Below are 15,970 nucleotides of genomic sequence, written 5' to 3'. Positions count from 1 at the left end.
TCAAAGTTTTGTGTTAGATAGTGTATAATTGTTCAAGATGTGTTGATGCAAGTGTTAAATGTATCTCTTATGGGGATTTCTCAACCATCTTAAGAAAGCAGTGGTCAAGGAATTAAAAATTACCGTTACACACAAACAAAACATTGCTTGTACAGAATACCACAACTCATCCAGCTCATTTGTGGAGGTCACACACACTGGTACGTTTGGCATGCATAGATGCGGTTGGGCGGCAGTTTTTGGGAAGTGAGCTGTTGTGTGGTGTATTTTAGAGACAGTGACGGCTGTGAAAAGAGGAAGCAAGGCATCTGATGACGCTAGATCGACTGTTAGGCTGGCAGGCCAACAGAGCGTTAATGAGCACTGGTTTAACATGGGAATAAACTGATTGGGGATTTTCGCAGTGGTTGTTCCCTCAGGTGTAAACTCTCTTCTCTCCTAGTTGTTCCCAAGAGAAAGTAGCCTAGTCTCTAGGTATGCAAAGACACACACACACACACACACACACACACACACACACACACACACACACACACACACACACACACACACACACACACACACACACACACCATTCACCATGACATAATGTTTACATTACTCTGCCTAGAACACGTCTTAGGAGACAGAGACGTCACCTAGAAACGCTACAACAGACAAAAACTGAACCTGGATTTGTGCGTGTGGGTGTGTAACATTGTAAAAAACTGAACCTTGTGTGTGGGTGTGTAACGTTGTAAAATATGCTATTATGGCAAAGAGGTCAAATAAAATTAACACCATTTACTTATCTAGCTGGGTTTGGATAAACAGCCACAATAGTCTACAGGGTTTATGAGGCTATAATGTAATGGTTAACATAGGATCAACATAATTCCATACAAAATGAAAGTATACAAATCTCTGCTGTCTCTGTGAAAATTAGGCATGGAGTGAACTATGGAAGGCTGGCAGTGTCATAATAAAAACTGAGTATACAATTCTTATGTTTTTAGAACAAGTGCAAGTGTTGATTGTTTCTTTATACATTTGCAGGTGAACTCCTCATCCAAGTATGACTCATTTAAACTGACAATGATATCCACTGTATTAAGTGTTTGACCACATTGCAGGTAGATAAACAGATACTGCGCATCCATATAAAATGTAACATATTATACCGTACGCGTCTTTGGCATTTTAAAGCATTGTTATTTGAAAAATTATTAGTGTTCATAAAATAAATCTTTACCACATTACTGCAGGTCAAAATCTCAACATCACACTTTGTTTCCGTTTAGAACCAATGTGAGTATTGCATTAAGGACATCTGGCCTATTCATCAAATTCAGTGACAGCTGAAGGATTTTCATAAGGACACCAACGTTGTGAAACGGTTGGCAGTGGTACAGAGAAAATGAACAGACATGCAAGCTGGTACAAAACAGGGAAACTACTGGGGAAGTCAGCACAGGAAACGGTGCAACTTCCCATCACACACAGAGACCCACATACTGGAATAACACACACAGATGGGGTAAACACGTCCCGACTTTTATACGTCTCCTGGATACCAACATATAAATGAAAAAGAAAAAAAGTGGAGCGCTGCGTTTGATATGAGGCTCTAGATCCATCAATATCCCACTGATCATACACACTGATCAATATTATGAGCTGTTGCCTGGCAACGGTTGGATGAGCACAATGTGAGAATATACAGACCTGGAATCATCCTCTGGCACACGTTGTGGCTGCATGGAGACACACGCACACACTGACGCTCACATCTGCACATCAGCTACTATTAGCTTTACTCCTACTCAATAAAATGATACACACACACACACACACACACACACACACACACACTCTCCATTACCATTCTGTACAGAGAACTTCTCGAACACACAAAAATTCTTGCAATGTAAAATGAAGGGCAACGATATATTCACTCTTGGCTGACATGAACAGAAGCTGGAATGTGATGGAGATATAAAATCACTCTGAGGCGGAGCACGTTGCTCTGAGGGAGTTATAAACATACATTCCAACAGAAAGTTCATCGCCAAACCTGCTGCCCCACTTAGAGATAGGGTCGAACTCTGAAAAGCACACATGCACCCAAGTAAGCATACACACGCATAAACAAACTGATAACACAGAGACAAGAGTTAGCCTCATGACGCCACACACATGCCTAGCACAATATAGGCACTTACAGCACATTCATTAGACATTATAATGCAGACATTATTAATCTTACAAATTTTACAAGAGCACAAAAGCAGCCAATGCCGAACCAACACAAGCCAATGCACTGGATTTTGCTTACTTTATGTTTTTTAATGTTTTTTAGGGGGAGGTTTTAAAATACATGTAAATTGGTTTACACGTGTCTCCAACCTGCATATTTACAGACTGAGGCACAAAGATAATACATGTTATTACATGTAATTAATGCCATCATTACCATGGTACTTTTCTGAGTTACCAAAGAAATTTCCCTTGAGTTTACTGGATTAAGCTTTTTCTACCTGCAGTATCTTGTATCATTCAACATGCCTGTTCTGGGTCAATAAGAAAATACAAATTTCATGATGTAAGTGTGTGTTTTCCTGATCTCCAGCACAAAACCAAACAAAGAACATCAGTATATGATGGGGGGTTTTTTACCAAAGAAAAAATGGCAGATACTTGATTAGGCAGCGTAGCTATGGTGTTTAGTCTGTGTTCCTCTTTGAAACAGCTTTAATGAAACAAACATGTTGCGACACAGATGCTTCTGCTTACGTTCGTTCTACATTTGACTGCACTTCACTATCCAAACACCTGACGTCACTCTGCTCTCTGCCTTTTCACACCAGTGATCTAGTTTCTCTCTCAGACTAAAAGCAGCTGCGTGAGATAATTACAAATAGAAAAAAAGTAGATCTGTACAAATCACCTTAGACATCTCAGTCAAGTAAAATCTGTTTAAGGCAGGATTTTTGTCTTATGAGAATCATGCTGGGAACTCTGAGACAAACTGTTTGTGACTTTCACAATATTTGCAGTCCACATAATCAATTTACTCTGTCTCTGCACGTACGGGAATACACAAACACACACACATGCACTTCTCTAGTTTTTGTGGCTTTGCAGATTTTTTTTTTTACATAATGCAGCCCCTCTCTTTTTGCTTACTTCTTCCCCTGTGTCCTTCTGGCTTTCATGTCACCTCCTCCCCCTGGCTCACAATGATCCTGCCATTGTTTTAAAATATCAAGGCATAATTTTTGCTAAAATTGGAATTTTATCTTCCCCGTGTCCTGAATGAAAGACATTTCTTCTGCTCACAAATGAAGCCAGCAAAAACACAAGCTGATAACACATTCCTCTATATTAAACAAAGATTTTGCCCATTTGTTTTGTTTGGAGTTCTCCAGGAACTGTTGCTTAACACACACAGGCACACTGCTACGAGTGTTGTGTAAGTTCTCCTGTCCACAAGTGTCTATATGTGTCACTGGCCTCTTTTATTCCCTGTGTGAAGATGCATTTGTTTCATGTGCAGGGGTATAACCTGCATGGAGATCATGGAAAAACACACACAACCTGAGGTAACTGATGCAGAGGCGTTTTTCAGGTTTTGTACAGATTTTGACACAAACACTGAGTTAGTGACAATGATCCAATGCACTCAGTGAAGTCCATCAGAACTAAAGTGGTGCAACATCTCCCCTCACTGGTGAATCAGAAAACTGTAAATGGACTGTAAATGGTAGTGAGGTGTTTTATAGGCAATATCGTCTTCATGAAATACATTGTAGTACAATGATGACAGTCTCTCTACACAAATCATCATTGGCAATTCTAATAAGAAATGTACTGTAAATCAATTTAACAACTTCTCTCTAAACTTCTCATATTGGCTATTTCTCAGCTAAACTAAATGACTGTGCAGTGTATAATCACCAAAGAGTAGCCTACCATCAGAACACAGCAAACGTTTTATGATTGTGATACATCTAAAGCAGCCCTGTGCCATTTTGGGTCCTAACACATAAGGACTTTTTCTTAGTCAAATGATTTAATTGTGCAAAGTGGATGAGAATACCACCACCACCATCACCACCATCATCATCATCATCATCATCATCATCATCATCATCATCATCATCATCATCAGTAGCCACGGCACAGATTTGTAATTCTGCTATGATCCAGCAGTGGGCAGTAGCAGGCAGCAAATAGTTTAATGACAAATGGTGTAAATATACAGTACAGTTCCTAATCTGCCTCACTGACACTCAGTACAGTCTAGTCAACTTCCTCCACAACCATTTCTTTAAAGACCATGCATTGGACACAATGACATGATCGTGCTGTAGCTTTATGTACTTATGGCCATAGGCATGTGCCTCAGTATCCCATATGTACACACACAAAAACACAGCTGAACCCTTTACGGCCAAAACAAATGTGTCCAAAGAACTAATGTCTTAACCCCCCCCCCCACCACCCCCAACCACCACCTCTCTTTCTCTTACACACTCTCTCCACCCTGAGTCATTGTCTGCATCTCCACGCTGCTCTGTCTTCAGACATTTGTCACTGTTGTCTTGTTTTTCAGCGTTCTCCTCCCTCGCTCTCCTTTCCCTAGCTTTCTAATTGAATCCACAGGAGTGAATTCCAGTGGGCAAGATAGGAGGAGAGGGAGGGAGGTCATGTCACAGGTCAAAGGTTAGGTTATGCCCTTTGCCCTGTGAGTAGAACCCTACTGTGCAGCGTTTCTGGGTGTGTGAGCATGTGTGTCTGTGTGTGTGTGACAGAGACAAGAGAGAAAGTCAGAGTTATTATGTATTTATGCATAAATGAACATTCCAGTGCAGTCTCTCTGGTTATCATGTTTATTCATGAGGTAGCAGTCACATCTTTATATAAAACTCATATTTTACATTATGCAATTATTTTACTTTCTATCTGTATTAGTCATGCTGAGCTGCACAGAGAATCATATCCTATCATATTTCAAAACATAAATGGATTTTAGGATGCATTTCCTTCCATAATTCATATTTTTCATAAAATAGATGCACAATTTGGCAGAAAATGTGCTATTTTGCTATTGGCACCATAATAATACTTAAGATATGATATAGTTTCTCTAACAGGGGAAGCTTTCTCCTAAACTTTCAGACTCAGTGAGTACCAAAAGCCCTTTGTAAGCACAAACACACACAAATGCACACACATAAACAAGTGAATGGGGCAGGGAGTACATTCTGAAAGGAGGAAGGTACTGAGGACAAGGAGGAAGGGGGGGCAGGAGGAAAAGAGGAGCAGATGTTCATCTACAAGCCCCTCCTCCCCCCTGCCTTTATTATTTCACTGGTAATAGTAGCCTCTTATCTGAAGAAGGCTGCGTGGGGCTGTGGAGGAATGACTTCACTTAATCACGAGTTTCAATAGATTGAGTGTGCGAGTTTGTGTGCAAGTGTGTGTGTGTGTGTGTGTGTGTGAGTGAGAGAGAGAGAGAGAGAGAGAGAGAGAGAGAGAGAGAGAGAGAGAGAGAGAGAGAGAGAGAGAGAGAGAGAGAGAGAGAGAGAGAGAGCATTGTCTTACTCTCACGTAAACACATACAAATGATGCTGGAATACAAATGTTTTACTCGACACCCAGCCCTCTGTCATATATTTAAACCCCTGCACTCTACCTGGGAATCCTTTCAATTTTCCTCTTTAGAAAATACTGTTCTATCCCATTTCCTCAATACACACACTCGTCATGTCACCTCGGGAAAAGTCTTGTGATTTCAAACTGATGTTGAATTGGCAAATAGGCTTGGCTAATCATTGTACTGCAGGAAGATAACAAGACAAAGAAAGGGAAAACATCCCATGACACATTTTAATGCATCTGATTGATTAATCCCAAATCCATAGATAAACCTGTTTGTGCATGAAGCCATCAGATACATGGAGGCATCCCTTTCCTCTCACTCCTCCACCTTCAATCCTCCAATGGCATCTTCTCTCTCTTTCAATTCCACAGTTTTTTTTTCCTAAGAAGCCCCCAGTCCTGCCCCTTCATCCCTCTGCTCACCCCCATCTCTTTCCTCCTAACAAGTCTTTCTATCTCAACCATTCACCTCCCTCTGTTATTTCCACCGTGTGTGTGTGTGTATGTGGGGGTTGAGTCGCGGAGGGCGGGCCATTAGTTTGTTAGTTGGTTCTGCAGCTCATTGAGCTCATTGTGCTCCAAAGGCCCTGTAGCCAGCTGGACTCAACAAGAAGCCAGGACTCTCTTTCAAATGTCTCTCCCCCCCGTTCTCCCCTCCCCCTTTCCTTCAGAAAGCCTCACCCCCCCAACCCCCGCCTTCCAACCCCAATACTTTCAACCCCCCCCCCCACCTACTCTCAGTAATCCCCCAACTCACCCAAAAGAGATTTGTTTATAGAGGTAAACTCAACTTGCAGACCAAATAGCTTGTTTATAGATAACCTTTGTTTACTTAAGCAAATCAACAGAAGGGCCTGCTTACCTCAAGGCACTCATGCTGTTGACATCTTGCTAATGGCTTGTTGTTCACAGTGGTGGTCTTCATCTTGGGGTAAAAAGAAAACAAACACGCAGACCCAACCCGTTAAAGACGATGAACTAATTAGGCTAGCATCACATGTCGGGGTTTGCACCCAAAGGTTAGTCGCACTATAATTTGGTTCACTATGTTAAATGCACGTTGGTCGTATGATCAGAGACAACTATATACGGCAGTAGTCTTGAAATTTGTCGACATATTTGGGGCATTGTGGTGGCCTGTTGGTTTTGGTTTACATATGTCATTCCTTCCCTTTCAGATGCTGTGCATCATCGACAACAAAACCCCAAACAGGAGATTCACCGTTGCAGAATAACATTTCATTTTTTGAAGGGTCTTCTGTTGGTCATCTCATAGTAGGCTACTACCCGCATTTACCTATTCATACACTCTGTGCTCATCCCTATGCACAGCACTTTTCAGTATCAGTGTCGAGCCTAAAGACATAATGTCAACATGTGGACTAGAGGTGCCAGAGATCAAACCACCGACTTTATGATTTGAAGATGACCAACTTTATCTCCACAGCCAACCCATAGTGGTATATTTGAAGCTGAAATGCTGTGACAAAAGGTCACCAAGCAAGGATGCATTTGTCAATATGACCTGATGCAAGGTCGGAACTGCCAGTCCACGTTAACTGGATCTCACCACAGTCTGATAGGCCTATCTGAATGATACTTCCAAACTCCTTTACAAGAAAATTAGCGCACATTTTCAACTTTTTAAGGCAAAGTAGAAAAAAGCAGAGATATTACAAATGCCTGAGACAAGACGGACTCTAGGACGCCACAGGTGTATAGGCAGGACAATAATATGGCTTCACATATCACACAAGTCAAAACACGGTTCACACCACCCCGAGGCTGTGGAGTGGTAAAAGTGTACTTATACCGTTGCATCATTACAAAAAAGGGGGAGATGGTGTGGATTTGAGACCCTCTGTCAAACACACACAAGCATGTATAAACACACACACTTAATGGTGACCACTTGGCTGGACCAAAACAAAGCTTTTTGCAGGCTTTGTTCTCAGCTGAACTCATCTTTGTGAAGGGGGCTCACAGCTATGAGCTGGTTTTAAGAACTTTCAGACTTGAGCGGCACTGCATGGGCAATTTGAATATCTTTTTTTTTTTTTTGACAACCTTCTCAAACTATTTCTGTGTTTTTTTTCTGTTTTGGCATTGGAAACATTACTTTCTTTTCAATGTTAGATGAATTTGAGTGGGTTGATTGCTTAACACAACTAACTCTAAAATATGCAGTAGCCTACTGATGAATACAATGTTATATTTCAAAGACATTTCTCTCCCTTTGATAGAGCTTTTGAAAAGTTTTGAAAATCTTTACTGTGAGTCACTTTGTGCTGTTGTTCTTTTAACCATGCTCATGCATTCAGCTTTTGAAGGACTTGCCCCACAGGGAATCAAACCTTTGCATGGCCTCTAGAAGCACTGAACTGTACAGAACAAACTGAAAGCCGTTTATTACCCCAAAGGTGCAGCCAAGTGCTTGCCAATTCGTCAGGCTAGTGTGCATGCCGCTGCAATGCTCTCTACGATCCCAAAGGTGTGACAACTTCACTCCTAGCAGACTTGTGTAGGTGTGTGTGTGTGTGTGTGTGTGTGTGTGTGTGTGTGTGTGTGTGTGTGTGTGTGTGTGTGTGTGTGTGTGTCTTCTCGAAGTTCTAGTGAGGACCAAATGCCTGATTGGAGCAGAATAAGACTTTTATTGTTATGACCAAGTTTGATGATTCCTCCAGGCTGATGTTTTAATTGGATAGGCTATATGATTTGAATTTCAGGAAATACAATTATACATTTCTGGTCCTTGTAAGGGGAACAATCGTGCATTTGTGTGTGTTGTATGAGGACTGTCAGATAGCCTACTCTTGTGGCTCTGCTCTGCGGTGGAATTTTTCACACTTCTACCTTTGAAATCAAAGCCTTTGCTCCTCCTTGTCTGTCTCAAAGGGCTAGGCTGTCTCCATGCTGTCTTTCTACCCATGATCTCTCCCTTTTCCTGCCCATGTTTTTTTCATCCTTGTGGAAAGCATTTCTTTAGGGTGCCTTTATTTGAATGCATTATCTCTATGTCTTGTGGCTCATTTTTGGTATAACCTGTTTGAGCTACAACCAGTGGCACCTCCTCCACCAGATGAATTAGCTACCTGTGACTTTGGTGTCATCATTTGGCTTAAAACAATTCAGCACAACAAAAAAGGATTAGTCTATCTGTAGTTTAAACCCAATTGTGAATGAATTTCATCAACAAGTGGGCATAGGTCAAATAAAGGTCAAATTGCATTAGACCTAATTTGATAGTAGCCTAGCCTAAGAGTGATATTTAGCCACATCCTAACAGTGGTGTTATCAATGGCAAGGCCTGTAGGCGACCTCTCAACTAAGAACCACTTATTACAGTATCAGGCTGAGGCCACAGATTAACTAGCCTATATTTTATGCACCAATTAGCCTAGCTGTATATAAAGATGTAAATTAAATATATTATAAATAAAAGTCCCTAATAATATGTAGAAACCTATAGCACCCTTTTTCACTGGCAATGGTGAAGTGCCTGTGAATATTATTAAATTATAGGTGCACAATGCTAAAATAGTTTACTGGGCTACTTGAATTACTAAGCTACATCTAAAGCTTAAAAAAAGAAGAAGAAGAAGAAGAAAAAAAGACACAAAAACAGTGACCAGCCGTTGTTGAATCTATGTTTTACCTTTCATGGGGCCTGGGTTGCCATCAAGCAGCTCCAGTAACGTTACTGAGTGAGTGGCTGTTGTAGTGGGAGTGGCTAACAAGCGCTGTTAGGTTTTAAATCCACACGTGGTCTGGTTCTTGGGCTTGTTTGACACTGCAGACACTGCTGGAAACTTCTGACCAACTCATGCCAGCGAGTTGCCCACGTCTATCACCGCGGGGGCAGACGGGGATCGGACGAAAGCCTTAGATAACTCCACACAACAATGCCATCTTACCCCAAGCTCAACCAGTTTGCGGACCTGGAGGAGATGATGTGCAAGGTAAGACGGCAAAAAAGAGGAGCAGAGAAAAGTTGAGCGAAGAGTGAAAGAGGAAAAAGTTGGCTAGGTCACTGTAGGGGTTAATGTTAGCTTAGCTAGCTACGCGGCTAACTTTACGTTGTTTGCGCTCTTAATCCGTTAACGTCTCTCACTCTCTCTTTTCTTTTAAATCCGGCCCTGTTGTCGTGTCGTTAATTAGTTTATTGCTCAATCGACGTATTTATCGAGATTTTGGCCGCTGTATGTGCGCTAAGAGTTAGCCTGGAGGAGCTGAAGCTAACTTGTCACAAAGTTGGAGCGAAGTTTGGACTGGAGTTAACTCTGCACCGCAGCATGGGCCCGTTAAACTGGATTTTAAAAAAGAGCCTTTGTTAAACCACTTTAGGTTGAAATTCTTCAATAACTGGTTACAAGCAAGTTACAAGTAATGACGGGAGGGCTTGTTAACTGTAAACGACGCCGACAACAACAATTAACAACATGCTGCCTGACTGTATTCAGAAAATGTTGAGGGGAAAAAAAAGACAAAGTCACTAACAGTTTCAGAGGGGTATGTTGATTCAAAAAGACAAAAATCAGAACCAACACAAAACAAAGATGCACAACGGGAACATCCGTCAATTTATGGAATAATCTGGAAAATGACCTAAAACATGTAGTACAACCACATTTAAAAAAGAACACTTAAATGTAGGATGTTCAACTCATATAAGTTAGAACTATGAAGTGTGTGTGTGTGTGTGTGTGTGTGTGTGTTTTTTTTGTTTGTTTTTTACTTTGTTGATAAAAAATTAAACAGTAGATTGCATAGTGTAACATAACCTGATTTGTAATAGGGTAAACAAAGTATGTTATGCTTCAGCTTACACGTTTTAGGTCTAAATGTCTATTGCTATATTTATTCATTTACTTTGATTTGCTTATTTTATTTTTTCATCTTTTTGTGGACCTTGTCTGGCTGCTGTATTTATGTTGAGTTGTAATTTTTTATTGCACAATAAGGTGCTGTGTCAAACCAAAGACCGAAATAAACAAAACTAAATTAAACTAAACTAAACAGGCGGAATCAAAACATAGCCATAAATAACCACAAGTAAGTTTTGTGCTTGAAAAACAAGCAAGAGGGACCAGTTATTGTCGTGAAGCAGCGCTGACAGCAAAGATAACTCCTCAGCTCTGTTAAAACTGTAACGTCGAGGAAGTGGTGTCGTACTCTCTAATAGCAAGGGTTTTACATGATGATGTGTATAACTGCATAGTGAGAGTCGTACTTATTTCCGCCACAGTGTAAGATGGAGGTATATGTGGCAGACGCCAGATTAAACCTCAGGTTGTTTTTAGTGTGGATTTCAGGGAGGCACAACAGATTGTTGCTGGATGTTGTTGATACTTGAGGCAGAAGCATGATTGTCACTCACTTACCACAACTTTACCCCAGATCTCAAATGACTCATTGTTATGACTGGTTTGCAAATGTCAGTCTCAGAGTTGATCACCTAAGAGTAAACACATGCAGGTTTTTACTACTTGTATACTATTAGCTTGTAATAAAGTTTTACAACAGTGAAACTAGTTTTTTATAATATCACGACTTTCCCTCGGATATTTGATCAGCATTCCTATGTACTAGTAACTGTCACCCATTGATAAATGCAGGTTTTTTTTTTACTTATTGTAGCTTGTGTGTGGAAACTTCAAAGAATTAGGCTACATCCTTGTAGATTGTGATCAGAGGCAAAACTCTGCTTTAATTGCTCTGTAGTCTCTATGTGAAATGTCAATGGATGTCAGGAATGAAATGCCTCAAGACATTTTATAAATGAATCACTGCTGAATGTTAAATGTTTTAATTTTTGGCTAATGTGTTGTTGTCTGCTCTTTTGTTATAGCAATTACTCAATCTGGACCTGAGGGAGTCAAATGAACAGCTACAGTCCTTCAGCCTGGGAAGGAGAATACCAGGTTACATCGGTCAGCCACGTAGCAACTCATCACTCTCCCTCTCATCCCTCTCCTGCCCCACTGATCCTTCTGTCGGTGTATTTCTGACCTCCAGCCAAAGGGGGCAGCAGTCAGAAAGCTGGCTGCCCTCCCAGCTTTCCAATTCCTCCCAGTGGGGAAAGTCAGCCTTCCTTGCCCAGCGCTCTGTCAGCATGGTGGAGACCAGCAGCACCACAGCAGCAAGTCTAGGCTGGCCCGGGGTTGACTTGAAGCTCTCCCAAGGCGACATCAGCCCCACTGCACTCAACGCTAGCTCCTCCTCGTCCACCTCGTCTGTTTCCACCTCCTCTTCCTCGTCACGCTATAAGACTGAACTGTGTCGATCGTTCACAGAGAACGGGTTGTGCAAGTACGGTGGGAAGTGCCAGTTTGCCCACGGGCTAGATGAGCTGCGGGATCTTAACAGACATCCAAAATACAAAACTGAGCCGTGCCGTACGTTTCACACCATCGGTTTCTGCCCCTACGGGATCCGCTGCCATTTTGTCCACAACGGCGAAGAAGAGAAGAAGCACTCCTTCTCCCGCTCTTCCTCGTCGTCATCATCCTCCTCCTCGAGCATTTCCCAGCAGCCACCTAGCTCCACCCGCGCGCACAGACCCCCTCTTGTCAGACAGAGCTTCAGCTTTGCTGGGTTTCCCTCTGCCCCTCAGCAAGCCCTTCAGCATGCCCTCACCACTCCTCCGCCTCCTCCTGCCACCACCTCCTTCACATCTGATCCCTCAGCCTCTCCTCCCTCCTGTGCCGACATAACTGACCTCCTGTCTCATGCTTTCCTCAAGATGGACTCTGCCTTCGAGGCCTCCACCGCGCACCAGTATCAGCCTCCCATGGGCCACGCTACCGTGGCAGATCTCCAGTCTCCATTCTTGCCTTCTCCTGACTCTGGCTGCTCTCCGTCTGGGCTCTCTCCTACTGGCTCCCCTTCCCTGAGACAGAGTCCTGATGCTCCTGGGGTCTTTTCTGGACCACTAGTTGCCAGATCCCTGTCCTACACGTCTCTGTCAGACCAGGACCAAGACAGAAGCAGCCCCGCTGGCTCTCTCAGCGGCTCTGAATCCTGCGGCGGCATCAATGATGGCAATGCCAGACGTCTGGCTGTGTTCAGTCAGCTCTCTGTTCCTTAGGAAGCTACCTGGCTCTGCCCTGAGGCTGCAGTGTGCTGGAACACAAACATACATACATACATTCACATGTGCTCACTTTGAACACACTGTTGAAACACAATTAATACAATACACACACACACACAGACATACACATGCTTAAAGCACATGCAGGTTTCATACCGTTGACACATAAACACACATTCCCCTGTCACACAGAGAGACAGGACGGACACCATGGATGGTCTCTGCACCTGTGCAGCGTCAAAGAAACAAAGACTTAAGTGAATAGACTGGCAGAAATGTGCCCGTTTGATATTGATGGCTAAATTGCCACTGTCGTGTGATGAAGAGAGGCCACAGGGATGTAGAAGTCAAACTGTGTTGCCACCAAAACAGAGTCTATATGGAGATAGAAGTCTAATAGTGCTGGAGGTGTCTGATGCTTTATCGAAACAGTAAGTCGAGATAGCAGATGGCGAGACAGATACTGTAATCACAGTGTGATTGACCTCAGTGCAGTCTGTTGTTTAGTCCGACCTTTCTCTCATATTTACATATTATCAGCATCTCCTAAGTAATCAAAAGAACGTGATGAAGCCAAAGACATCTTTTTGTAGCTATTCATTATGGTGGGACAAACACACATGTTGACCTATGTTCTGTAGATGATTTTCCATTAACTGTACACAGTATTGTGTTGATAAGCTAGTGAACCCCCACCGCATAACTGGACAGTCTGAGGTTGTATTTATCACTGGCCTAAAGTGAATGTTAAGTTTTTAAACAGCTGAAGTGCCTGCATGGTTATTTTAACAGGTCATGTTTGTGTTGAAATAAGATTTGCTGGGTTGTTATGAGAGATGTGAGATCCGTGGAGGGATGTGAGGTTTGTTATTTTTATATATATATATATTATTTTTTTTAGTCACATGAAATAGTGTGAGTTCAAGATACCTACAAAGTGTTCTTCTGTCTCTCGTGCATTGTTGACAAAATGCCACTAGTTTAAAAAATGCCAAATGACCAAATTTAACCTGCCCTATGAGAGTGGGAAGAGGAGCTTGGGGTGAGCTTACAACGAAAGCCTGATGGGCTTCATCATACTATTTTCAAATCGCATGTCTACGACCTGCCACGATCTGTACGACTTGCCAGTTGAGAAAGAGGAACATGTGATGTGTGCCATGTGAGGTGTGCCAACACGAGCAGCAGGCATTGCAGAATATCCATCTGCACTGAGAATCAAAGATGGACACTAACCCAAATCAGTCTCATCAACTGTTCATGTTGTATTCTGTAATCTGACGTGGCGTGAGCTCAGTTTGGGTTTCCAAGACACTTGGCTCTGAAGTGAGGTTTAACAGAGTCAAATGACTACTTCATAACAATCCTGCTTTTACCTCTGGCAAGTTTCCCAAAACATTTGTGGTGCTAATATGTATTTTAGATTATCTTAAACACAAACATTCCCAGGAGTGGGTTTTTTTCCTCCCTTGTCCACAGGCATCACCGGTGTTAGATTTTTGATGAATATTCATGTTTTTGTGAGTCTCACCCCACCACCTCCCTTCTCTCTGTCATTCAGTATTACTGCCTCTTGTTCTGGCTTTGTACTGTTACAAGTGTGAAGCGCTGTCACATCCATGTATACTGTGCTCCCAGGTGTGTTGCCTTACTGTGCTAGATCCAGCATACTGTAGGGTTAGGGTATATATGCTTAGTGTTATAGAACTTGTTTCTTGGCTGTTTATGTGTGTTTATGATGTAGTTTGTTAGAAGAGCAGACACTGTGCTGTTACTGGTCTATTTAAAATTACATTTTCATCAACATGTTTGAGGCCTGTTCAGTGTTGAAGGTGATAATCTTTAGTAAATTAATTTCTTTAATTTATTTTAACGTATTTATAGAGGACTTTGAGTTGTTAATGCTTGTATCAAGTTTAATATATTTGGGTTTCTTTTGCTTCTTTTGTACTGGAAATAAAGTTTTGTGTTTTTTTTAAGGGACTATTTTGGTTTCTTTTCCATGTTCACCTTTAAACTATCTAATCTCTAATCTAATCTACCCACTCAGACACCTCTGCTGCTCTGAGACCTTGTTGATATGCTGATGCAGCAACACACAATTTATGACGCTCGTGTACTTTTGCCTGCTTGTAAAGTCTGCTCTTACAGTATATCTGCAACATTGTTATCACACTTGTGATAGTTCAGGTGCAAGCAGCAAAAAGGAAGGAAGCAGGAAACCAGTGAACTGTCATTTACGGTTTTAATTCTATCACACTCCCCCAATGGCGTTTTACTGTTGAGGTTAACTGTTTTACACACAATGTCGAAAGTGAAGTTAAAACTAACACACTTTATCTTAAACTAGGGATGTAGACAGTGAGTTTAGGTAAACATGGTAGGTGATAAGGACACAAACTGAATGCACCTGTGCAAACCATAGAGCTCAAAAAGATAGTTTTCAGCTTGTGTTAAAGATTTTTTATTGCAGGTATTACAGTTAGTTTTTTTTTATTAGGCTACAACGGTTAATCCTAACCCATGAAGGGATATTTAGTCTATTTGAACAATTCAACATACTTTGGATTTTTTTTTTCAATGGATAGCTTCATTTGAAGAAAGCTTATCAGGAACTTCTTTATTGTGATTTACTTGAAATAGTTTGGCAAAAACTTAACGAAGAGAGTTTCTCCTGTCATGTTTGTCCCACCCACTGTGTGGTAGGATAGCAGCTGGTGTACATGAGTGAGTTTGTGTGTGTGTGTCTGTGTAGTCATGCCACTAAGATTTCATGTGGAGATAAGAAGTCTTTTGTTTGGGGTTTAATCTTACCAAGCCTGGGCTCCCACCCATTTCCCCTCTCCCTCACTGCCTCCAGTGATTCCATCCTTCCTCTTACTCTCCTCCCTCTCCTGTGCTTCAGTTACATCCCCTCACCTCCCTCAGTGGCTCAGCTCTGCGACCAGCTGAGTAGTGGTTTAGCTTGTATCCGTTGTATAGGTGTACAACACCAGCCTTTTAGAAGCGTGAGTTTTGTTTGCATCTTAAACCACAAAACCCATTTTGTCGTCACCAAATGAAGCTATGTAAAGAAAATCTTGGTCACCACATTCACTAAAGAAAACTTACAAAAAAACAAAGATCCCAAAGGGGTAGGATCTAAGATGCACACTCATGGCTGACCCTCCAGGAATCCTTCTCTCATGCGCACACACACAAGAGCTATTATCTTGTCACTGTTAACATGAGATG

General features: G+C 41.9%; 1 protein-coding gene across 1 annotated transcript; it reads left to right on the top strand.

Moving 5' to 3' along the window:
* Positions 1-9,416: 9,416 nt before the first annotated feature.
* On the top strand, positions 9,417-14,619 carry LOC310995478 (mRNA decay activator protein ZFP36L1). The gene is made up of 2 exons (XM_083984546.1): positions 9,417-9,602; positions 11,492-14,619. The coding sequence occupies exons 1-2, from the start codon at positions 9,546-9,548 to the stop codon at positions 12,728-12,730; spliced, it is 1,296 nt and encodes a 431-aa protein (XP_083840672.1). The 5' UTR covers positions 9,417-9,545; the 3' UTR covers positions 12,731-14,619.
* The last annotated feature ends 1,351 nt before the right edge of the window (positions 14,620-15,970 follow it).

This window comes from Trachurus trachurus, assembly GCF_905171665.1.
Source record: "Trachurus trachurus genome assembly, chromosome: 13".
Classification (NCBI taxonomy): Eukaryota; Metazoa; Chordata; class Actinopteri; order Carangiformes; family Carangidae; genus Trachurus; species Trachurus trachurus.
The sequence above is the reverse complement of the archived record's forward strand: the minus strand, read 5'-3'. Positions and strand labels throughout refer to the sequence as shown.

What these genes read in the sequence shown, in the direction of transcription:
- LOC310995478 (XM_083984546.1), top strand. Translation starts at nt 9,546, where the DNA reads ATGCCATCTTACCCCAAGCTCAACCAGTTTGCGGACCTGGAGGAGATG. An exon ending in TGGAGGAGATGATGTGCAAG is followed by an intron (nt 9,603 to 11,491) that starts GTAAGACGGCAA and finishes CTTTTGTTATAG; the next exon opens with CAATTACTCAATCTGGACCT.